Source organism: Tachyglossus aculeatus, chromosome 4, assembly GCF_015852505.1.
Source record: "Tachyglossus aculeatus isolate mTacAcu1 chromosome 4, mTacAcu1.pri, whole genome shotgun sequence".
NCBI classification, from domain to species: Eukaryota; Metazoa; Chordata; class Mammalia; order Monotremata; family Tachyglossidae; genus Tachyglossus; species Tachyglossus aculeatus.
The window spans coordinates 116,417,545-116,442,929 of record NC_052069.1 but is presented as its reverse complement, the minus strand read 5'-3'; the positions used below and the strand labels follow the sequence as shown (position 1 = coordinate 116,442,929).

At 49.6% G+C, this 25,385-nt stretch overlaps 3 protein-coding genes across 3 annotated transcripts in view; 2 read left to right on the top strand and 1 right to left on the bottom strand.

Moving 5' to 3' along the window:
- Positions 1-406: 406 nt before the first annotated feature.
- PHYHD1 (phytanoyl-CoA dioxygenase domain containing 1) lies at positions 407-7,414 on the top strand. The gene is made up of 11 exons (XM_038744534.1): positions 407-486; positions 1,963-2,121; positions 3,968-4,043; positions 4,873-4,920; positions 5,419-5,474; positions 5,774-5,836; positions 5,930-5,951; positions 6,264-6,392; positions 6,519-6,635; positions 6,800-6,926; positions 7,098-7,414. Exons 1-11 carry the CDS (start codon positions 454-456, stop codon positions 7,141-7,143), a joined length of 876 nt encoding a protein of 291 aa, XP_038600462.1. The 5' UTR covers positions 407-453; the 3' UTR covers positions 7,144-7,414.
- A 3,312-nt stretch (positions 7,415-10,726) lies between these two features.
- Positions 10,727-12,818, bottom strand: DOLK (dolichol kinase). The gene is made up of 2 exons (XM_038745678.1): positions 12,784-12,818; positions 10,727-12,641 (listed from the first exon to the last, which is right to left on the bottom strand). Exons 1-2 carry the CDS (start codon positions 12,816-12,818, stop codon positions 11,033-11,035), a joined length of 1,644 nt encoding a protein of 547 aa, XP_038601606.1. The 3' UTR covers positions 10,727-11,032.
- The window catches only part of NUP188 (nucleoporin 188), a 50,099-nt gene continuing 37,506 nt past the window's right edge, over positions 12,793-25,385 (top strand). Inside the window, exons 1-4 of the mRNA XM_038745017.1 lie at positions 12,793-12,875; positions 23,501-23,555; positions 24,188-24,261; positions 25,291-25,375. Of these exons, the coding sequence (XP_038600945.1) occupies positions 12,817-12,875; positions 23,501-23,555; positions 24,188-24,261; positions 25,291-25,375 (273 nt within the window). The 5' untranslated portion in view covers positions 12,793-12,816. The remainder of the gene's footprint in view (positions 12,876-23,500; positions 23,556-24,187; positions 24,262-25,290; positions 25,376-25,385) is intronic.

Here is a 25,385-nt window from a genome sequence, read left to right as displayed (position 1 = left end):
GAGGAGGTGGCTAATCCGCACCCATTATCACAGAGGGCAGAAATGCGGGCACCTGGACCCATCCTCAAGGTAGGTTTGATGGGGGTGTGAGGAGGTTTAGGGGGTCACTGGTTCTTTGGCATCTGCCAGACTGCTCCCTCCTCTGTTTCCATCCCTGCTCGGGGATGGGAAGAAGTGGAGGAAGTGGTGACTGGGAGATGAAGGCATCAGAGACGGGGCGGTCGAGGAGGGAGTGTCTGGAGAGGAGTGGCTGGGGGAGGGATCGGCCAGGGAGGGACAGGGCCAGATACTTCCTCCTCTGCAGACCAGTCAGCTGCCCTTCTTCCAGGGCCATTGGGGTGAGACCCTGGAGGCCTGATCACGGGTCTGAGCACCCCTTGGTGCCCATTGACACCCCCGCTCTCCCCCTGCACGGTGGCTATTCGGCATCTCGGTCCTTTGGAGACAAAGGACATGGCAGGACTCAGCCCGGCTCAGGTCCACAAGGTGAGGTGGGCAGGTGGCTCCACTGAACTGGCAGGAAGGGGGCAGGGGGCGCCGGGGTCCAGAGGCCTAAATGATCAATCAATTAATCAATCAATCAATCATATATATTGAGTGCTTCCTGTGTGCAGAGCACTGTCCTAAGTGCTTGGGAGAGTACAACATAACAGGGTCGGTAGACATGTTTCTTCTAGACTGTGAGCCCGTTGTTGGGTAGGGACTGTCTCTATATGTTGCCAACTTGTACTTCCCAAGCACTTAGTACAGTGCTCTGCACACAGTAAGCGTTCAATAAATACAATTGAATGAAAGAATGAATGTTTCCTGCTCACAACAAGCCTACAGTTTAGAGAATCAGTGGTATTTATTGATCAAACCCTCAACTCCTTTTCCTATGGTGGCCGTGAGTGAAAAGTCAGAAATTTTATTTACTCATTCATTCATTTAATCGTATTTATTAAGCTCTTACATTGTGCAGAGCACTGAACTAAGCACCTGGGAAAGTACAATACAACAATTAACAGTGACATTCCCTGCCCCCATGAGCTCACAGTCTAGAGGCGGGGAGACAGACATGAGTACAAATAAATAAAATTACAAATGTATGCATAAGGGCTTTGGGGCTGAGAAGGGGGCAGGGAAGATCAAAGGGAGCAAGTCAGGGTGACGGAGAAGGAGTGGGAGATGAGGAAAAGCGGGGCTTAGTTTAGGAAGGCCTCTTGGAGGAAATAAGGGAGGTGGGAGTAATTTTCTGTAGGATTTGAGGAGGGAGGGCATTCCAGGTCAGAGGCAGGACATGGGCCAGGGGTCGGTGGCGGGACAGGCGAGATCGAGGCACAGTGAGAAGGATGACACTAGAGGAGCAAAGTGTGCAGACTGGGTTGTGGAAGGAGAGAAGTGGGGTGAGATAAGAGGGGGCAAGGTGATGGAGTACTTTAAAGCCAATGGCGAGGAGTTTTTGTTTGATATGGAGGTGGATGGGCAGCCAGTGGAGATTGGTGAGGAGAGAGGTGACATGTCCTGAACGTTTTTGTAGAAAGATGATCAGGCGGCAGAGTGAAGTATGGACTGGAGTGGGGAGAGACAGGAGATTGGGAGGTCAGCAAGGAGACTGATGCAGTAATCTAGGTGGGATAGGATGAGTGATTGTATTAATGTGGAAGCAGTTTGATGGAGAGGAAAGGGCGGATTTTAGCGATGTTGTGAAGGTGGGACCGATGGGATTTGGTGACGGATTGAATGTGGGTTGAATGAGAGAGCCAAGGATACAGCCAAGGTTATGGGCTTGTGAGACGGGAAGGATGATGGTGCTGTCTATAGGATGGGAAAAAGGAACAGCAGAAAGGGACTATGACTAGGAGGGTGAGGTGCCCCAGGGGGTGGGGGTTTGGGTGCGCGGGTCGGGGGCGAGAGTCTCCAGGCAATGCGACCCTTGGGCCAGGGTGACAGGGTGCCAACTAGCACCCCGGCCTCTCTCAGTTTCAGGAAGATGGCTTCCTCGTCCTGGAAGGGGTCTTTTGTCCTGAGGAGTGTGACAGGCTCAGGGCGCGGATCTCGGAGATGGTGGCGGGAATGGAAGTCCCGAACCACTGCCGGACAGAATTCTCCACGGACGAAGAGGAGCAGCTCCGGGCAGAGGTAGCGGGAGGGTCGGCTCGGCCCAGGTTGGGCTGGGGGAAAGGCAGCCCTGGACAGTGACGCTTGGTGGACGAGGGTATTGTCCAAGCTACGGGTGTCTCCGGCCGACCCCTTCTCCAAGGATCCCAAAGCACTCCGTTTCTTTCAGTCTCCTGCTGACCTCTCTGAACTATTCTCCCCATTTTGCAGATGGGGAAGACTGAGGTGCATCTAAGGAGGTGCTGTGGCCCACAATAGACTGACTGCCCTGGAATGAGATAATAATAATTGTGGTGTTTGTTAAGGCCTTACTGTGTGCCAAGCACTGTACTAAGTGCTGGGATAGCTACAAGATCGTTAGGTCCCACATAATAATAATAATGATAGTAATTGTGGCATTTTTAAGGGCTTACTATGTGCCAAGTACTGTTCTAAGCGCTGGGGTAGATAGAAGCTAATCAGGTTGGACACAGTCCCTGTCCCACATGGGGCTCACAGTCTAAACTGGAGGGAGAACGTGTGTTGAATTTCTATTTTGCAGGTGAGGGAACTGAACCATAGAGAAGTGAAATGACTTGCTCAAGGTCACACAGCGGACCCCTAGCCTGAGTTCTTTGCACAAGGCAACAACGCTTCCTAGGGATCTGAAGAATGGTCTCAACAGATCTGGGGCAGGGTTGCTGGAGAAAGGTTCCCAAATTTCGGGGAGAAGGGAGGACAGGGTAGACGGTTTGGAAGAATGGGGTAACTGGGGTTTAGGGAGATGCTCAGACTGTACCCAGCTTTGGGAGGTGGACCCAGCCTATCTACCTGTCCAGGTGCCATGCTTCATATCCTGCCCCTTCCCCCTCCTTCCTCAGACTCTGTGGTTCTTCCTGCAACCTTTTTTCATGAAAAGCCTTCTGCCTAGAGTCCCAGCAGGTGTGTCCTTCTCCAGAACCGCTATTGGCTGCAGGGATCTGACAGTTTTTCCTCCAGGGCCAGCAGGGAAACAGGCCCTGAAGTGTCACTAATTGGTGACAAGAGGTGGAATATGTGGAGATTACCATGTTCGGGGGGATAGGGAGAGCAAGGGCTCATTTGGGGGCAAGGAGTTTTTTTTTCGAATGCCTGCTAGGTGAAATGTGCTGTAGTAAGTGTTTGGGCAATGCGAAACAAAGTCACACATATATCCTGCCCTCGAGGAACTTAAAACTCCAGTGAGTGAGCCAGCTATAATAAGATTTACAAATGGTGTCATCAAGAGAAATCACTGAATGTACATGGAATAGATGTATACTTAAACTGCGGATGTGGGTCTAAATTCATTCAATCGTATTTATTGAGTGCTTACTGTGTGTAGAGCACTGTATAAGTTTATAAGTGCTAGAGATGACTAATGTTTATATGACAGAATACTGGGAATTAATCAGAGAAGACTGGAGGGGTTAGGATTTTATCATGGCTTTGAATCAATCAGTAATAATCATCACTATCATCAGTGGTATTTATCGAGCAGTTACTATGTGCAGGACACTCTACTAGGTGCTTGGGAGAGTACATGTGAATGTGGGTTGTTGGATATGAGGAGGGAGTTCCAAGCCCGGGAAACTATTGCGAGGAGGTTTCGTTTGATGCCGAGAGACACAGGAAGCTCCTGGAGGAGAGGAGAGTTGTGAGAAAGTGTCTGGTTAAGAGCTGTCCCTGGTCAGCTGAGAATGGATAAGGCCCTGAACTGCTGTTTCAGCCACGGCCAAGAAGATGCCTTGTATCCGGCCTCCCTGCTCTGATGCAGACATTATCCTCCCCAGCACTAAGCCCCAGGGAAACTCTCAGGTTCATTTGGGAGTGGTATTTGCAACACTCTAACACCTTTCCTCCTCCTCAGGGAAGTTCAGAATATTTCCTGACCAGTGGCGACAAAATCAGATTCTTCTTTGAGAAAGACGTGTTTGACAAGGATGGTATGGAGTTTGCATTTTGCTGGGAATTGGGGCAAAGTGGGAATTTGACTTCCAGGGGCCGGTGACTGGTGTAGCATAAGGAACTGAGCCTCAGGGAAAGGTTCAAAAGATCACTCAACAGTATTTATTGAGCACTTACTTTATACAGAACATTGTAATACTAATGATAATAATAATAATTATGGTACTTGTTAAGGGCCAAACACTGTTCTAAGCACTGAGGTAGATACAAGCTAATCAGGTTTGACACTGTCCCACATGGGGCTCACAGTCTAAACTGGAGGGAGAATGTGTATTGAATTTCTATTTTGCAGGTGAGGGAAGTGAACCACAGAGAAGTGAAGTGACTTGCTCAAGGTCACACAGCAAGTGTCTAAGTAGGAGGGAGAAAACGTATTGAATCCCCATTTTGCAGTTGAGGAAACCGAGCCACAGTGAAGCGAAGTGATGTGACTTGCCTGAGGTCACACAACAGATGAGTGGTGGAGTTGGAGTGAGAACCCAGGTCCTCTGACTCCCAGTCCTGTGCTCTTTCCAGTAGGCCACACTGCTTTAATAACAAATACAGAGAAAAATCCTTGAGTGCTGAGGAGGCTGATGGCAGAGCAAGTGTGAGACAGTAAGGGCTGAGTCAAGTCTGTTCTGGACACTGCCTTTCTCCCCAGGCCTCCAGTTTTGAAGATATTTGTTAAGTGCTTATTATGTACCAGGCACTGTTTTGAGCACTGGAGTAGATACAGTGCTAAGCAATTGGGAGAATACCAGGATCTTGCAATGTAGGTGGAATTTTCTTCTTTTTCTGGACCTAACTCTCCTCTTTGTTTCTTAGGCAACTTTAAGGTCCCCCAGGACAAGTCCATCAACAAGATCGGTCATGGTGAGCGGCAGGGGAGGAGGGCAGGATCTGGATGGGGAGGGCTAAAACCCCCAGCTCCCCACCCCAGCCTCAAGCAACGGGCCGCCCTGCCTCCTCGGGGTGCCGGCCCCTCTCTGTGGAGCTGCCAGGGGGTGGGTCTCAGTCTCTCTGCAAAAGCAGCCTCTGCCTGCCCCTTGGGTGGCTTGTCCCTGGTTGGATCCATCTGTCCTCAAGTGATTCTGCCTCTCCCCTTTCCCCCAGACAGGGCTGTGCTTGGAGGAGGGGTGGGGGGCTGCAAGCTCGGCCCCAGAAGGTGGTCCCCCACCTGCTCCTTGCTCTGCGTGCTCCCTGCTGGGTGGCGCCTACTCTCCCTGAGCAGTCACAATCAGGAAGGAAGGGTCCCTTCAGGAAGGACCCTGGGAAATGGGGGCTCCTAAGTTCACTTTTTAGCCTAGCTGTTGACCACTCCCTGGAGAGCAGTCACCATGATCACTCTGACCCTCGCCATGATTCCCACAGCTCTGCATGCCCATGATCCCATCTTCAAGAAGATCACCCACTCCCCCAAAGTCCAGGTGAGCAGACAGGGCCTGGGCAAAGCTCCTTCAGCCTCTCTTCCAACCCAGATACTATGGGGCAGCCCTGCCAAGGAGAGGAGGTTTGTGGAAGGAGGGTAGGGGGACACCTCTCCCCACGCCTCCCCCAACTGATCCTTCCAAGAGCCCCCTTCACCCGGCCCAACAGGCTTGGACCGGCGGTGAGGGCATGCCTACAATCTGGTACATTGTGGGCAAGGTTTAAGGAAATTCCACAGAGGGGAAGCCTTAGAAAGTTTAGCCTTATTCCCCAACTTGAGATCTGGGTTGTTCCATAGGAGATGGTCAGGAGCCTGGGGTTTGAGGAGCCTGTGGTGGTCCAGAGCATGTACATTTTCAAGGTAAGCTCTCGGCTCCGCTCTCTGCTTCTCCTGCCCCTGCTACCATGGTTCCCCTGGTTACCCACTTCACCAGGCCTCTCCTTTCTCTTTCAGCAACCAAAAGTTGGTGGCGAAGGTGAGGCCTCTGTTAGAGCTAGAGGCGGTAGGCCTTGCGGTCTGGGAGCCTGCCCTGGTGGTGTCAGGGAGAGCCATGTTTTGGCACCAGCTTGTCTGGGTGACCTTGGAAAGCAGGACGGGACAGGACCGTGGGCTTAATGCTCCCCCAGGGGATCATGAAAGTTTCTGGGGAAGGAGATGGACAGGGGGAGGTGGTGGCTCAGACACAGACCAGGTGGGGCAGGGGTTAGCTATGAGATAGGTGCAGGGCACTCAAGTGGCCCCTCAGGGAGAGGGGCTGACCACTCACCTGGAGACAAATGGGCTGTAGTGATGCCACACCAGGATGCCACCTTCCTCTACACGGAGCCACTGGGCCGCGTGATGGGGGTCTGGATTGCGCTGGAGGATGCCACCCCGGAGAACGGCTGCCTCTTCTTCATTCCGGGATCCCACAAGAGTAAGGATGCCCAAGGGCACCTTTTACGGGCTGGGGGGTGGACAAGCCTTTTAGACAAGGGCCCCAGGAGCCTGACTTCTGGCTCTCTGTGCTGGCAAGCCTGCCGACTCTCCCTGGGCATTGCAGGTGGCATCTCCCGGAGGATGGTGCGGGCTCCTCCAGGTTCCGTGCCCTTTACCAGTTTCATCGGCTCTGAGCCAGTTTACCAAGACAGCAGCTTTATCGCCGCCCCCATCCGGAAAGGTACCCGTTCGCTTCCTGCCAGACTGGAAGTCCAGAGAGAGTCCTGAGCCCCCACTGCAGAGGCACAGCTGCACACAGGACCTGGGTCTCTTCCCCTCTGGGGCAGCACGGAGGGGGAGGGCTGTGGAGAGGGGGTAAGGGGCAGCGCGTGTCCTCTTTGCCAGGTGGCCTCGTCCTGATCCACGGCGAAGTTGTGCACAAGAGTGAGCTCAACCGCTCCTTGAACTCCCGCCACGCCTACACTTTCCATCTCATGGAGTCTAAGGGCACCAGCTGGAGTCAGGACAACTGGTAGGCCCAGGGGCACGAAGCTGGGGCTGGATCCTTACCCAGGGTTACCCCCTGCCAGCCCACTTCCCTCACTGTTGATCCGAGCCGGGAGCGGTTCAGTGGCTCCGCCACGAGTGGCAGGGGCAGAGGCCCCGGGTCCTCCATGTTCTTTTCCTTCTTCCGTCTGCCCAGGCTGCAGCCCACCCCTGAGTTGCCATTCCCAGCGCTCTACAGCTAAGGCTCGGTGGCAGGACACGCTCCTCCTCCACCCGCCCGCCAGGAAAAGAGAGGGATCCCTGGCCAGCCGGGCTGCGAGGCTCTCCGCTCCACCTTCTTTCTCTCCAACATGCCTCCTCCCCCTCCACTCTTTCATCTCCTATTCTCCCCCTGCTTTCTGCCCATTCCTCCTCCCCATTATCCCCTCACTCTCCTGGAATTGTGACCCATCAAGCCAGGGCTTGGCCTGGCCCAGGGAAGCCTGAAATTCCCCCACCACCTCTGTTAATAAAGCATGACTGCACTCGCCGTGACCTGTTTTCTCTGCTGAGGGGACCCCAGGGACTCCGCTGAGACCTCTCTCCTAAGCTAAGCACTCTGGCAGCTGTGACCTCCTGCTCAGAAGCAGGAGCCCGGAACCTCCCCAGGCAGGTGCAGTTATCGGAACCGATGCCTGCAGGGGCCCGAGCCTCTCTGAATTCCAGCTCCCCCAACCCCTTGCCCCTCTTCCCTTCCCTAGCCAGGCAGGCTGGGCAATGTAGAGACAAGGGATGGTCTCATCATCATCATCAGCATTTATTAACTAATATTATGTGCAGAGCACTGTACTGAGCGCTTAGGAGAGTGCAATACAAAGAGAGTCGGCAGGCATAGTCCCTTACAGTCTAGAGGACATTATTAAAGTTCAAAGGGACACTCTGAAAAGGTAGAAACAGTGGTGAGTGCAGAAGAACAATAAAAGATGGTTATTGAAGTGGAAAGAAAAAAACAAACCAGTCCTAAGAAGAAAGGACTGAGGAATTAACGATGTTTAAGTGAGAGAAGAGAAGGCTGAGGGGTGAGTCGTCAAGTGGACAAATGGATGGGGAGGCTGCTGGCTAGTTGTTCTCCAGATAGTGGAAAGAGCATAGGCCTGGGAATCAGAGGACCTGGGTTTGAATTCTGTCTCTGTCACGTCCGCTGTGTGACCTTGGGCAAATCACTTAACTTCTCTGTGCCTCAGTTACCTCCTCTGTAAAATGGGGAATGAGGCTGTGATCCTCATGTGGGACAGGGACTGCGTCCAACCCGATTTGCTTGTATCCACCCCAATGCTAAGTACAGTGCCTGGCACAGAGTAAGCGCTTTACAAATACCATTATTATTATTATTTTATCATCATTGACCCTCACGCTTGGTATGACACCTGGCAGTGACGCAGGGAAATGGAGCAGATATTTTGCTACACCTGAGGTACTTGTGACCAACAGGGATATGCCAGGGGCAAAAATAAGGTAGATGCAACTTCTGCAATATCCACTGAGCCCAAATCTCTGCCCATCTTGGTTCTGCTTACTGGCCTGAGCCTCATTTCCTCATTTCCAAAGTGGGCCTCCTGCAAATCATGGACTTGCCTTGGCAAAGCCCTTTAGACCCGCCCAGCAGAGCAGGCCTGTTATCTGCTCATTGTCAGAGGTTCCCCACGGGTCAGGACTGTGCCTTTAATTAGTCTAGAAAAATGAACTTTGAGCTACCAGGACGTTTCCTAATAATATTCCCCAACGGCTTTCCAACTCAGAAGCTGCCAGAAGCAATGACTTCTGAGCCTTCCTCCTTCTCTCGTTGCCACCCGCCCCTCCTTCCAGCCCCACAGGGTCATAGGTTACTCTTCTTCCCACAACCCTGGGTGGAGGGTGACCCCCTCAAATACTATTGTCCACATTGAAAGGTGAAGGGCCCGACCCTCCCTGGCCCAAGCAGACCTGCTTTGAGCCAAGCCCCCACAGTGTGGACTCTAGGTGGAGGTGACCACCTGTGTGCTCTGGTCCTCGAGGGCTGTTGGTCCCAGGTGATCCTTAGGGCTTGCAAGCTTGCTTCACTTTCCACTAGGAGCCACAGGGCCATCGCTTGCCAGGCGTCATGTTCCCCTCTGACCTGAAAACTCTTGGAGAGGAAGAGGTGTGGGCCAGTGACCTGCTTTTCCTCAGCAGGGGCTGGGGCAGAGAGAATAAAAGCCACACACCATCTGGGATGGAGCCCAAGCCTACTCCTTACCTTCCCGGGGGTTCCCTTCTGGCTGGCAGCTCTCCCTCACTTTGGGGGAACAACCCCTTCTTGTCCTCTATGGGCTAATGGGTCCAGCAGGGTCCTCCTCCCAGGTCCTGGAGGGAAAGCGGCCTGCGCGGTCCCAAACTGCAGCTCGTAAGAGGCTAAAGGAGCTGACGAGCCCACAGCGAGGGCCAGAGCCCCATTATCACCCTGGCCCCCCCTTCTCTGTCCATCTGGGGCCAGCACCCCTAACTATCCTCTCATCCCTCTCACCTTTACCAGTTCCTCAAAGCCTCTCATCCAACCTGACCCATTCTGTCATTTCATTCATTCAATCATATTTATTGAGCGCTTACTGGGTGCAGAGCACTGTACTAAGCGCTTGGGAAGTACAAGTTGGCAACATATAGAGACGGTCCCTACCCAACAGCGGGCTCACAGTCTAGAAGGGGGAGACAGACAACAAAACAGAACATATTAACAAAATAAAATAAATAGAATAGTAAATATGTACAAGTAAAATAGAGTAATAAATCTGTACAAACATATATACAGGTGCTGTGAGGAGGGGAAGGAGGTAAGGTGGGGGGATGGGGAGAGGGAGAGGGAGGAGGGGGCTCAGTCTGGGAAGGCCTCCTGGAGGAGGTGAGCTTTCAGGGCTTTGAAGGGAAGTAGGGCTTTCACTCCCCCTTCCAGACTGTGAGCCCACTGTTGGGTAGGGACCGCCTCTATATGTTGCCAACTTGTACTTCCCAAGCGCTTAGTACAGTGCTCTGCACACAGTAAGCGCTCAATAAATACGATTGAATGCATGAAGGGAAAGCCCTCTACTGTCCCCCCCAGTGGAGTCCAGTCAGCCCTACCAGCTTGGCTCAGGTTGGACACCACTGACCGTTTAGAAAAATTAAAGCAAGAAAATGAGAAACTCAACCTTTGCTCCATGTTAATTTCTAATCTCACCTCACTTAATCTTCCAAGAGATAGTTTTAGAGAGTAAATCCTAGCAGCACGACTAGGGGAATTTTCATTGATCTTACTGCTCATCCTCCCCCAGGGTTTCCTCGGCAGCAAGGTTTAAAAAAAATTATTCACTAGGTAGACAACTTTCAACTCACGTCACAGGAGAGCAGTAGGGCCCCCGGACTGCAAGACTAGACTGGGGTTTATCATGATACACCCCGATTCCCTCTCCAGACCACCTCCCCTTTTTCAATGATCTATTCGGGGGAAGGCACCAGCAGAAGGCCCGTGAGAAGCAAAACTGTCACCGGAAATCCAAAACCGTAAGCTGCTTCAAGGAATCGGTGATGACAATTCATTTGGCATAGACTAGCGTAGGCCCAGGAGTCAGAGGACCTGGGTGCCGATCCCAGCTCTGCCAATCGACTGTTGTGTGACCTGGCGAGTCACTTAACTTTTCTGTGCCTCAGTGTCCTCAACTGTAAAATGGAGATTCAATCCCCGTTCCCCCTCCTATTTAGCCTGTGAGTCCCATGGGATCAACCTGTGTCTTCCCCAATTCTTAAACTAGGGCTTGACGCACAGTAAGCGCTTGAATAATGATAAAAAAAATTCAGTTGATTTGATGAGCGGCATTTATTGAGCACCACGTGCAGAGCACTGCGTTAAGCGCCTGGAAGAGAACAATACAACAGAATTAGCAGACACATTCCCTGCCCAATTGAGGGAAAAGGAAGAGTTAAGCCAGGAAAGGCTTTAAATACTTTTTTTAATTTAAATTCAATGTAGTGCAAGAGCTATTTTGCCTTTTACCACAAGGCTGCTGATCGGATCCAAATGGCTAATGGCTGTGAATGAATGGTCCATCCGTTCCCTCTCTGTTTCCCCTTCCTCCCGTCCCCGCCAAGATCCCAGCAAGACCCCTAAACCATCAGCAGTATCTGGAGGTACAGAGGTAAGAGGAGATTGTCAATTTGGGAAGTATAGGCTTCCAGCAGGGAGACCCCAGTGATGGAGCCCAGAATCCAGGCATAGCCGGAGCTGAGCTCCACCCCGCTGTCAAAGATCAGGATCAGAGCCACGGCGATGATCTGGGCAAAGATGGAAGTCATGGTCCCTTCAAAGGTCTTCTTGGTCCCCGGCCACCGGATCTCTCCCACGGTACTCCCGAAGACGGAGGCGACGGTGTCGCCCACCCCCACCGCCAGGACGCCGGAGTACGGGACCAGGGCCGCGGCCCCGACCCGGCCGCAGGGCCTAGGGAAGAGCCACACGGGAAAGGACAATCCCAGCAGGAGGTAAATGTGAGTCAGGATGAGGGGGCCGCTGTCGCGCTCGTCCAGGAAGAGGGAGAGCAGGCTCCGCAGGGTCTGGCCCAGCGGCTTGATGCGGAAGAAGCGCACATACTCCAGGAAGACCAGGGCGGCCAGGCAGAGCGCGGCCGCGACGTAGAGCAGCGGCCGGTCGAGGACGAGGCCCGGGACGTAAGTGGCCACCACGATGAGGTGGAAGTACTTCCGGGTGACGGTGGAGGCCCGGTACTTCTTTGACTCGGCCGACGACCTCTTGGAGCTCTGAAGCAGTACCAGCCCGCAGGCCGCGGCGGCCAGCAGGGACCAGTAGAAGAGGAGACAGATCCTGGTCGGGGTCTGGAGCAGGAACTGAAAGAGCCAGAGCGCCGGGTTCCTCCGGAGCAGGTGGCCCAGCCACGGCAGGACGACGCCCAAGACCAGGGCGCCCGTCAGCAGGTGAAAGACGAGGGAGGATGCCCAGGTGCCGGAGTCCATGAAGACGAAGAGGACGCTGAGGAAGACCCCCAAGAGGACTACCCCCACCACGGCCACCAGAAGGAAGAAGTCCACGGGGTCTCCTTGGGTCACGGTGAGGGAGCGCTTGATGAGCTGGTTGAGGCCGAAGCTGATGCCCCCGAGGACCAGCAGGGCCTCGCCGGGGGTGAAGCAGCGGGGCAGCAGGTAGAGCAGGATCATGTTGAGGTAGACGAAGATGAGCAGCACCTCCAGGACCTCGATGACCTCGGCCACGGCCAGGGAGTGCTTCAGGACGTACGCGATGACGCCGCCGGCCAACCCGGACACCACGCAGGTGTTGGTGGGGACGGGGCGGGTGATGCCCAGGGCCAGGACGGAGAGGAAGAGGGCCACCGCCATGCCCGTGGCCGCCACCACGACCCCGAATCGCTCGAAGTACTCGTTGCCCTCCAGCTGACACCGCTCCTTCATCGCCACGCCGAGGAGGGGCATGACCATGGAGGCCGGCAGCAGGCCGCTGTTGGCCGCGGCGCGGAACTGGAAGACGGCGCCCCCGACCCGCAGCAGCCGGTCCCACTTGTGCTGGACGTAAAAAGCCTGCACGGCCAAGGCCACGGCGCACCACGAGTAGCGGTCCCACACCGCGGCGTGGACGCGCAGCACCACGGCCAACACGATGAGGGCCTCCACCAGCACGGCCCGCGCCATGGCGGGCCCGGCACCGTCGACGGTGGGCGAGGGCAGGGACTGTCTATGTTGCCAACTTGTGCTTCCCAAGCGCCTAGTACAGTGCTCTGCACACAGTAAGCGCTCGAGAAACACGATTGATGATGGTGAGGAGAGGGCGGCCTGCCACGCCCCCGGCCCGCCTCGCCTTCCCTCAGGCCGCCATTTTGGAGGCCAACCCCCGCCTTCGTCCCACGTGACCCAAAGGGGGCATGGCCAACGGCCACGGCTCCCGTCGCGGCAAGATGGCGGCGGGCGGCCTTGGCGTGAGGTAACCGTCGACAACCCCGTGGAGGGCGGCGGGGCCCTCCATGACGGTGGGAGAAGCCGGGAAGAAAGAGCAAATCCCGAGAGGGAGTCCAGAAGGCCGACTTGTACCTATCTATTCTATTTATTTTATTTTATTAGTATGTTTGGTTTTGTTCTCTGTCTCCCCCTTCTAGACTGTGAGCCCGCTGTTGGTTAGAGAACCGTCTCTATGTGTTGCCAATTTGTCCTTCCCAAGCGCTTAGTACAGTGCCCTGCACACAGTAAGCGCTCAATAAATAGGATTGATGACGACGTTGGCCGTCAAATCGGCCCGGGCGGCGCGAGGGCCTGGCGCCAGTCCTGCTCAGTCGCCCATTCATTCAATCGTATTGATCGATCAATCCTATTTATTGGGCGCCTGCTGTACTGAGCGCTTCGGAAGTACAAGTTGGCCACATCTAGAGACGGTCCCGACCCAACAGTGGGTAATAATGATGGCATTTTGGGAAGTACAGTAATAATAAGGATGGCATTTATTAATACTCTGTGCCAAGTACTGTTCTAATCCATCAATCAGTCGTATTTATTGAGCGCTTACTGTGTGCAGAGCACTGTACTAAGCGCTTGGGAAGTACAGTAATAATAATGATGGCATTTATTAAGCGCTTACTCTGTGCCAAGCACTGTTCTAATCCATCAATCGATCGTATTTATTGAGCGCTTACTGTGTGCGGAGCACTGTACTAAGCACTTGGGAAGTACAATAATAATAATGATGGCATTTATTAAGCGGTTACTCTGTGCCAAGCACTGTTCTAATCCATCAGTCAATCAGTCGTATTTATTGAGCGCTTACTGTGTGCGGAGCACTGTACTAAGCGCTTGGGAAGTACAATAATAATAATAATAATGATGATGGCATTTATTAAGCGCTTACTCTGTGCCTAGCACTGTTCTAATCCATCAATCAATCAGTCGTATTTATTGAGCGCTTACTGGGTGCAGAGCACTATATTAAGCGCTTGGGAAGTACAATAATAATAATGATGGCATTTATTAAGCGCTTACTCTGTGCCAAGCACTGTTCTGATCCATCAATCAATCAATCGTATTTATTGAGCGCTTACTGTGTGCAGAGCCCTATACTAAGCGCTTGGGAAGTACAATAATAATAATGATGGCATTTATTAAGCGTGTACTCTGTGCCAAGCACAGATAATAATAATGATGTGCATTTATTAAGCGCTTACTCTGTGCCAAGCACTGTTTCTAATCCATCAATCAATCAGGTCGTATTTATTGAGCGCTTACTGGGTGCAGAGCACTGTACTAAGCACGTGGGGAAGTACAATAATAATAATGATGGCATTTATTTAAGCGCTTACTCTGTGCCAAGCACTGTTCTAATCAATCGTATTTATTGAGCGCTTACTGTGTGCAGAGCACTGTACTAGGTCGCTTGGGAAGTACAAGTTGGTAACATAGAGAGACAGTCCCTACCCAACAGTGGGGAGGGCTTCCTGTGTGCGGAGCACTGTACTAAGCGCTTGGGAAGTCCAAGTTGGCGCCGGTATAGAGCCGGTCCCCTGCCCAATGACGGGCCCACATTCATTCGTCTTCCCCTCCCCACAGGGCACCTGTATAATAATAATAATGTTGGTATTTGTTTTATTGAGCGCTTACTGTGTGCGGAGCACTGTACTAAGCGCTTGGGAAGTACAATAATAATAATAATAATGATGATGGCATTTATTAAGCGCTTACTCTGTGCCTAGCACTGTTCTAATCCATCAATCAATCAGTCGTATTTATTGAGCGCTTACTGGGTGCAGAGCACTATATTAAGCGCTTGGGAAGTACAATAATAATAATGATGGCATTTATTAAGCGCTTACTCTGTGCCAAGCACTGTTCTGATCCATCAATCAATCAATCGTATTTATTGAGCGCTTACTGTGTGCAGAGCCCTATACTAAGCGCTTGGGAAGTACAATAATAATAATGATGGCATTTATTAAGCGTGTACTCCGTGCCAAGCACTGTTCTAATCCGTCAATCAATCAATCGTATTTAGTGAGCGCTTACTGGGTGCAGAGCGCTGTACTAAGCACTTGGGAAGTACAATAATAATAATGATGGCATTTATTAAGCGGTTACTCTGTGCCAAGCACTGTTCTAATCCATCAATCAGTCGTATTTATTGAGCGCTTACTGTGTGCGGAGCACTGTACTAAGCACTTGGGAAGTACAATAATAATAATGATGGCATTTATTAAGCGCTTACTCTGTGCCAAGCACTGTTCTAATCCATCAATCAATCAGTCGTATTTATTGAGCGCTTACTGGGTGCAGAGCACTGTACTAAGCACTTGGGAAGTACAATAATAATAATGATGGCATTTATTAAGCGCTTACTCTGTGCCAAGCACTGTTCTAATCAATCGTATTTATTGAGCGCTTACTGTGTGCAGAGCACTGTACTAGGCGCTTGGGAAGTACAAGTTGGTAACATAGAGAGACAGTCCCTACCCAACAGTGGGGAGGGCTTCCTGTGTGCGGAGCACTGTACTAAGCGCTTGGGAAGTCCAAGTTGGCGCCGTATAGAGCCGGTCCCTGCCCAATGACGGGCCCACATTCATTCGTCTTCCCCTCCCCACAGGGCACCTGTATAATAATAATAATGTTGGTATTTGTTAAGTGCTTACTCTGTGCCAAGCACTGTTCTAATCAATCGTATTTATTGAGCGCTTACTATGTGCAGAGCACTGTACTAAGCGCTTGGGAAGTACAACAATAATAATAATAATAATGATGGCATTTATTAAGCGCTTACTCTGTGCCAAGCACTGTTCTGATCCATCAGTCAATCGTATTTATTGAGCGCTTACTGTGTGCAGAGCACTATACTAAGCGCTTGGGAAGTACAATAATAATAATAATAATGATGGCATTTATTAAGCGCTTACTCTGTGCCAAGCACTGTTCTAATCAATCATATTTATTGAGCGCTTACTCTGTGCAGAGCACTGTACTAATCGCTTGGGAAGTACAATAATAATAATGATGGCATTTATTAAGCGCTTACTCTGTGCCAAGCACTGTTCTAATCAATCGTATTTATTGAGCGCTTACTGTGTGCAGAGCACTGTACTAGGCGCTTGGGAAGTACAAGTTGGTAACATAGAGAGACAGTCCCTACCCAACAGTGGGGAGGGCTTCCTGTGTGCGGAGCACTGTACTAAGCGCTTGGGAAGTCCAAGTTGGCGCCGTATAGAGCCGGTCCCTGCCCAATGACGGGCCCACATTCATTCGTCTTCCCCTCCCCACAGGGCACCTGTATAATAATAATAATGTTGGTATTTGTTAAGTGCTTACTCTGTGCCAAGCACTGTTCTAATCAATCGTATTTATTGAGCGCTTACTATGTGCAGAGCACTGTACTAAGCGCTTGGGAAGTACAACAATAATAATAATAATAATGATGGCATTTATTAAGCGCTTACTCTGTGCCAAGCACTGTTCTGATCCATCAGTCAATCGTATTTATTGAGCGCTTACTGTGTGCAGAGCACTATACTAAGCGCTTGGGAAGTACAATAATAATAATAATAATGATGGCATTTATTAAGCGCTTACTCTGTGCCAAGCACTGTTCTAATCAATCATATTTATTGAGCGCTTACTCTGTGCAGAGCACTGTACTAATCGCTTGGGAAGTACAATAATAATAATAATGACATTTATTAAGCGCTTACTATGTGCAAAGCAGTGTTCTAAGCGCTGGGGTGGTTACAAGGTGATGAGGTTGGCCCACGTGGGGCTCCCAGTCTTAATCCCCATTTTACAGATGAGGTCACTGAGGCCCAGAGAAGTTAAGTGACTTGCCCAAAGTCACACAGCTGACAAGTGGCGGAGCCGGGATTTGAACCCCTGACCTCTGACTCCAAAGCCCATGCTCTTTCCACTGAGCCACGCTGCTTCTCAAGTACAAGTTGGCAACATAACATAAGCGCTGCGGGGGGGAGGGGGATACAAGGTAATCAAGTTTGTCCCACGTGGGGCTCACAGTCTTAATCCCCATTTTACATATGAGGGAACTGAGGCACAAAGAAGTGACTTGCCCAAAGTCACGCAGCTGACAAGTGGTGGAGCCGGGATTAGAACCCGTGACCTCTGACTCCCAAGCCTGTGCTCTTTCGCCTGAGCCATGCTGCTGCTTATGTTTGTACGTATTTATTACTCTATTTATTTTATTTGTACATATTTATTCTGTTTATTTTATTTTGTTAATATGTTTTGTTGTCCGTCGCCCCCTTCTAGACTGTGAGCCCACTGTTGGGTAGGGACCGTCTCTATATGTTCCCAACTTGCCCACTGTGTCAGCACACAGTAAGCGCTCAATAAATACGATTGAATGAATGAATTCGTCTTGGGGGCTTCAGTCCTGGGGACCCCCTTGGGGGGTCACACAGTAAGCGCTCAATAAATACGATTGAATGAATGAATGAATTCGTCTTGGGGGCCCAACCTGATTCCCTTTAGTAGTGGGTTCTAATCCTAACAATAATAATGATGGTATTTGGTAATAATAATAATAATTTTGGTATTTGTTAAGCGCTTACTATGTGCAAAGCACTGTTCTAAGCGCTGGGGAGGATACAAACTGATCAGGTTGTCCCATGTGGGGCTCACAATCAGTCCCCATTTTACAGATGAGGTAACTGAGGCCCAGAGCTTACTATGTGACAGGTGACTATGAGAAGCAGTGTGGCTCAATGGGAAGAGCCCCGGCTTTGGAGTCAGAAGTTGTGGGTTCAAATCCCGGCCCTGCCAATTGTCCGCTGTGTGACTTTGGGCCAGTCACTTCACTTCTAGACTGTGAGCCCACTGTTGGGTAGGAACTGTCTCTATATGTTGCCAACTTGTACTTCCCAAGCGCTTAGTACAGTGCTCTGCATACAGTAAGCACTTAATAAATACGATTGATTGATTCTCTGGGCCTCAGTTGCCTCATCTGTAAAATGGGGATGTGAGCCCCACATGGGACAATCTGATCACCTTGTATCTTCCCCAGCACTTTGCACATAGCAAGCGCTTAACAAATGCCATCAGTATTATTATTATTATTGTGAGGGGATACAAGGTGATCAGGGTGTCCCACGTGGGGCTCACAATCTTCATCCCTCAGATGAGGGAACTGAGGCCCAGAGAAGTTCATTCATTCATTCATTCAATCGTATTTATTGAGCGCTTACTGTGTGCAGAGCACTGTACTAAGCACTTGAAGTTAAGTGACTTAATGATGGCATTTGTTAAGCGCTTACTATGTGCAAAGCACTGTTGTAAGCTCTGGGGGGGATACAAGGTGATCAGGTTGTCCTACGTGGGGCTCACAGTCTTCATCCCCATTTTACAGATGAGGGAACTGAGGCTCAGAGAAGTTAAGCGACTTGCCCAAAGTCACACAGACTAGAAGTGGGGGAGCCGGGATTAGAACCCATGACCTCTGACCCCCAAGCCCGGGCTCTTGCCACTGAGCCACGCTGCTTCTAAACTGGGAACCCCTTGTTGGGTAGAGGCCGTCTCTGTATGTTGCCGATTTGTACATCCCCAGCTCTTAGACCAGTGCTCTGCACACAGTAAGCGCTCAGTAAATACCATTGAATGAATGAAGTCCCGGCACCGCCACTTATCAGCTGGGTGACTTTGGGCAAGCGCTTACTATGTGCCAAGCACTGTTCCAAGCGCTAGGGTAGAGACAGGGTAATCACGTTGTCCCACGTGGGGCTCACGGTCTTCATCCCATTTTACAGATGATGCCTTCCCAGACTGAGCCCCCTCCTTCCTCTCCCCCTCCTCCCCCTCTCCATCCCCCCCGCCTTACCTCCTTCCCTTCCCCACAACACCTGTATATATGTATATATGTTTGTACGTATTTAGTACTCTATTTTACTTGTACATATTTATTCTACTTATTTTATTTTGTTAATATGTTTTGTTTTGTTCTCTGTCTCCCCCTTCTAGACTGTGAGCCCACTGTTGGGTAGGGACCGTCTCTGTATGTTGCCAACTTGGACTTCCCAAGCGCTTAGTACAGTGCTCTGCACACAGTAAGCGCTCAATAAATACGATTGAATGAATGAATGAATGAATGAATGAGGGGACTGAGGCACAGGGAAGTTAAGTGACTTGCCCAAGGTCACCCAGCTGACAAGTGGCAGAGTTGGGATTAGAACCCAAGACCTCTGACTCCCAAACCCGGGCTCTTTCCACCGAGCCATGCTGCTTCTCAAATGTATTGTATTTGTATTTACTTGTATTTACCCCAGTACTTAGAACAGTGCTAGGCATATAGTAAGTACTTAACAAATTCCGTAATTATTATTGTTATTACCCAGCGTTTAGAACAGAGCCTAGCAAGCACTTCACTAATGCCAGTTATTATTATTCCCTCTCAAACTCCTCAGGTCCCGAGACCCTTATGGATAACCCTCTTTCCTGCCAACCCCCCACTACTGCCGAGATTCATTCAGTTGTATTAAGCGCTTACTGTGCGCAGAGCACTTTACTAAACGCTTGGGAAAGTACAATGCAGCAATAAAGAGTGACAGCCCCTGCCCACCAAGAGCTCATGGTCTGGAGGAGCCCCGTCTTTCCTCACTCCATCCCTAGTTCCTCCGTTAATCAATTAATGGTATTGAGCATTTACTGTGGGTAGAGCGCTGTATTAAGCACCTGAGAGGGTATGGTATAGCAGAGTTGGCAGACATGTACCCTGCCCACAACGAGTTCACAGGCAGAGGTTTTCCAATCTCCCTCCTGAATTTCCCTCTTTCGAAAGTGGACATCTTTCTCCATCTCTGCCCACCCCCGGGGGGAATGAGTGTCCCGTCCTCCTTGTCAGAGGATCCCAGTTTTTCCAAGGTGACATGACCCCACAGTGCCACCCCTCCTTGCCACCCGGACCACCCCCATCCTCCTCGTTACACTCTCCTGATCCCAGTCAGCCCTGTTCCATACTGGGATCTGCCCCCTTTGCTGATGCCCACGTGCTCTGCTCCTTTTTGCTTGGGCTGAAAATCCACCTATGGTTCATGCCACCTTCTCCAGCCCCATCATCTAGCAGCAAACGTCCCACCGACGTCACGCTCACAAATATCCCAGCCGGGTTCCGAGGCTCTAACTGGTAACGTCCTTTTAGCCAACTGTGCCAGTGTGTAAAGTAGTTAAGATCCTGGCAGCTTGTGCCCGGATCCTGTTTATTGGTGCCCTCCAGAAACACGCCTGCTTCAGTTTTGCGTTTGGAGCTGGCTCACGCTTCTGGCAGGTCGGGGCATGAACTGTCCTCTTGGAAGAAGAGGCAGGGACAGTGCAGCTCAGTGCAGCCAACAGAGACAGTCATTAATTCAGTCATTTATTGACTATTATGTGAAAAACACTGCACTAAATGCTTGGGAGAGTACAGTATAACAGTAGACATATTCCCTTCCCACGACAAGCTTACAGTCTAGAGGAGGAGACAGACGTTAATATAAAATAAATTACAGATATGTATAAATGCATTGGGGCTGGGAGCGGGGAAGAACAAAGGGTGATGCAGAAGGGAATGGGAGAAGAGGAAAGCGGGGGTGTAGTCAGGGAAGACCTCTTGGAGGAGATGGGCCTTCAGTAAGGCTTTGAAGGTGGAGAGAGTCACTGTCTGTCGGACATGAGGAGGGAGGGCGTCCCAGGCGACAGTCAGGACGTGGTGTCGAGATAGACTAGCATTAGAGGAGCGAAATATGGAGTCTGTGTTTATAGTAGGGGAGTAGCAAGGTGAGGGAGGATGGCTTGTTAACGTAAGGAAGCCTACAAATCTCAACCACAGAAGCCCGATGAACTGGTCTTGGGAGTCAGTGAACTGGTGTAGCCATAGAATTATCTTTATTGTCTATTAGAGGACTTAGCTTTCAACATTGGAGGGATGGCAGCTTGTTTCTCCAAATGACCAGAGCCCAGGACTCTGAGTCAGGAGGCCTGAGGGTTTTATGCCTAAAATGATCACTCCACCACCCAGAGGTGACGTGAAAATGATTGAGGTGTCCAATGGGGGCCTTTGATGAAAAAGCTTCTGAAGATGTAAAGGTGAGATGAAGCGATACAAAAGCAAGGCGGCTTTTAAACCAAGTCGGAACATCTTTTGGTGAGGCGATCCAAGGATTGGCCGTAATGCCTTTTTTGTATTTCTGCTAGTGTGTTTGTGGAAAGGTGTGTGATGCCTCTGTGCTAAACAAAAATATAACTGCTGTGTAGAAGTCTTCTGGAGCCAAGCTGAAATCTCAGTTCATTCAAGAGGTGCCTAGCTTTCTCTGTGGAACCAAAGCTTGTGTGAGCAGGAAGCAGCTTTTATTTATTGTCTTGGTGGAAAGTATTCCTGGTTATCAGAAAAGCAGCGTGGCCGATTGGAAAGAGCACGGGTCTGGGAATCAAAGGACTTTGGTTGTAATCCTGGCTCTTCCACATCTTCTGTGTGAGCTTGGGCAAGTCACTTAACTTCTCTGTGCCTCCATTTCCTCATCTGTACAATGGGGATTAAGACCGTGAGCCCCATGTGGGACAGGGACCGTGTCCTACTTGATTATCTTGTATCTACTCTAGTACTTAGAACATTGCTTGGCACGTAGTAAGCACTTCATGAATGCCATTATTATTATTATTATTATTATTATTATTGTTATCAGAGGAACCATTTTTTAAGACCATAACGGAATGACTGCCCTAATTTTGCACCCTGCCCTACAGAACTGTAGAAACCTAATTGACCCCCTCTTCTTCAAGGAATCTAAACAGTTCTTAAGATGTCAGATTGGTATCTCCAGGGAAAAATTATTCTGTAACCTGCCTCAGCAACCTATTTTGATACCAGCTGCAGAATGTTAAATTGTCTCTTGAACTGGGCAGCACCCATTGTGTAGAGCTGGGTCTTTTCTTAGTTTTGCTTTGATGGACTGCATGAATTTGGGCATCACATCCTCTGGAATTAGTGCCTCAGCTTCCCTGGGTTGATAATGGGGAAATCAATAAATCAGTGGTATTTATTGAGTGCTTATTGCGTGCAAGCACTGTACTCAGTGTTTGAACACTCTCCCAGTACCCACCTTATAAGAGAATTATGAAAATAAATGAGATAAAGTCTGTGATTCACCTGTTTCTTGAATACAGACACTAAGTGAATGCAAGTTGAGATGATCATAGTAGAAGCGGTACTAACAAAACCTTTGGAACTAATAATTTCAGGGATTTTCCCAAGGCGAACCAGACAAGTAATCATCAATTAAGCTCCCACAAAAACACGCATTGAGCTGCCTCCAGGTGTTTGGTCCGATCAATCAATCATATTTTTATATATATATATATATATATATATATATATATATGCACATATATATATATATATATATGCATTTGCAGACAATATGACACAATCCCCGCCCCTATTGAGCTCACAGTCCAGGGGGGAGGCAGACGTTAATATAAATAAATACATTGTGGATATGTTCATAAGTGTTCTGAGGATGAAGGGGGTGAATAAAGGCAGCAGGGCGACACAGAAGGGAGTGGGAAAAGAAACGAGGGCCTAGTCAGGGAAGGTCTCTTGGGGATGTGCCTTCAATAAGGCTGTGAAGGTGGGGAGAGTAATTGTCTGTCAGATATGAGGAGGGAGGGTATTCCAGGCCAGAGGCAGGACATAGAGAAGTGGTCGACAGTGAAATAGAAGAGATTGAGGTCCAGTGAGTAAGTTGGCATTAGAAGAGCGAAGTATGCGGGCTGGGTTGTAGAGAAGTGAGGTGAGGTAGGTTCCTTGCACAAAAGCAGAATAAACAGAAGATGTGGGCTTGGTTTTGAGGGGTGTATGTTCAAAAGAAGCATTTGACCTGTGTCTTTAAAGTATCAAAATTTTCACAACCTTCGTTAGAAAATTTTCTGTCTCCCCCATCTTTTACAACTGAAAAGTTACTGCAGACATGTTAGAAATGCCCATTAGGCATCTGGGTCTGATCATTAGGTATTTGGAATTGTGACTTTCGGGATTTGATGTTTGTCCCACACTCCATGCCATAGCACTTAAATTATATATTACATTTTATTATATATTTTTATATTAACGCCGCTCTTCCCCTCTAGACTGTATATTCATTGTGAGCAGGGAGCTTGTCTGCCGAATCTGTTGTATTAGATTCTTCCAAGCGTGTAGTACATAGTAAGTTCTCAATAAATATTAGTGATGATGGTGTTGGATTCCTTGTTCTTGGTGGTAGACCCGCTGGTCATTTTTTTTAATATAGTATTTGTTAAGTGCTTATATGTGCCAGCCACTGTATTAAACAGTGGGGTAGATAAGAGCTAATCAAGTTGAACACAGTCCCTGTCCCGCATGGAGCTCACAGTCTTAATCCCCATTTTTCAGATGAGGCAACTGAGGCACAGAGAAGTTAGGTGACTTTCCCAAGGTCACACAGCAGATTAGTGGCGGAGCCAGGTCCTTCTAACTCCTAGGCCCCGTGTTCTAGCCACTAGGCCATGCTGCTTCTCTAAGATGAGCATAAGATAATGTCAGTTACCATGAATGAAAGGTATAAGATAACTTACTGGATTTCTCCTCTCTAGGAGTAGCAGAGAACTGTGGACAATTCTACTTGGAAGATCAGCTTTAAGGGAACTGGTAAGTTGTGGTTTCACTAGGTTCTGTGGGTGATAATTATATAAAAAGCTGTCAGAGTGAGAGGGGAAGAGAATTGCAGTCCTTTTGTGTTACAGGATTTCTTCCTTCATCCCCCTAAGTAATCTAGATTTCTCCCACTCCACCCCCTACCCACCCGCACACAAACACTTTCTTCTGGCATTTTTCGCTGCTTGTGTTTCTGTATTCCAATCTTTTTGTGCTGGTCGAGGTGAGTTAGAGAAGTCACAAGTAGTACAATCTGCTTCCTCAATCATCATCTTCATCAGTGGGATTAATTGAGTGCTTTAAACACCTGGGAGCGCACAATACAATGGTAAAAACAATCCGTGTCCACAGCTAGCTTACAGTGTAGCAGGGGAGACAGATATAAACGATTAGTTTATAGTATATAATTTAAAAATATGTACATTAAGGGATGTGGGGTTGAGGGTGGGGTGAATATTGAATGCCCAAAGGGCATTCATTCGCCTAAGGAATAGCCCCAGAAATTGGGAAGTGAAGTGCAATTGTTTTTCTCTTCATCCTGTTCCGTTCTTCCCAAGCTTTGGTCAGCCAAACTGACTCCTCTGTTGGAGAGTCGAAATTGTCATTTTGCCTTTTTTCTCTTCCAGAATCAGATTGAGGCAGAATTGAATAAACACTGGCAGCGGCTGCTCGAAGGGCTTTCCTACTACAAACCTCCCAGGTAGAGAATTAGCCCTCCGTTTGGTGCCATGACAATATTTGGTTACGCCGTTGTCCTGATCCGTGTCCCTTGAAGCGTCCAGCATTGGGGTCACACTTGTCCCTGGCTCTGCTGGCCTGTGCTGGACTAAATGGGTCAGAGAGGACTCAGGATGGCCAACAAGAGGAAGCGTGGAGTTTAGAGTCAAGCAGCAGATGTATCGGTTCATCACTCAATCAGTGGTATTTATTGAACATTTACAGTGTGCCAGAGCTGTCAGTCGTATTTATTGAGCGTTTACTGTGGGCAGAGAATTGTACTAAGTGCTTGGGAGAGGAGAGTATAACAATGAACAGATATATCCCCTGCCCACCAACGAGTTTATCATAGCCTAGGGAGGGAGGAAGGCAGACAGTAATAGAAATAAATAAATTACAGGTATGTTCATAAGTGCTGTAGGGCTGGGAGGGGGGAATGTATAAAGGGGGCAAGACAGGGTGATGCAGAAGGGAGTGGGAGAAGAGGAAAGGGCTTTAGTCAGGGAAGGCCTCATGGAGGAGGTGTGCCTTCAATAAGGCTTTGAAGAGAGAGGAGCACTGAACTAAGAGCTTAGGGGGGAGAAAAGAAAGTGGAGAAACTGCATCCCTGCCCACAAGGAGGTTATGTATAAGTAGGAACTACTTAAAATACCCGTGTGATCAAACACCGGATTATTCAGGGACACTGTGAAGTCTCTCTTCCTGGAGCTGTTCAAGAAAAGCTGAGAGGTCCATTTGTCGTAGATGATGGGAGTAATTTACCTGCCTAGAGGCAGTGGGCTGGGCCCTAGGAGCGCTCTGCTTTTCAGCTGATTTTCTCTTAGTTTCACCTTTTGTCGAAAGAGAAAAGGAGCAGGGACAGCGTGTGTTTGACAGCTTGAATTTTCCACACTATATACGTAGTGCAGGAAGATTTAAAGGAAAATGATTCCAGAGTTCTGCTGTAAACCCAGAAGTGCCTTCCACCCTGAGAGACATGGAAAAAGTAAATCTTTCTTTGTTCTTTCTATAGTCCAAGTTCAGAAGAAAAAGTGAAAGCTAATAAAGACGTTGCCCCCCCACTGAAAGAACTGGGCCTGAGGATCAGCAAGTTTTTGGTAAGTAAAA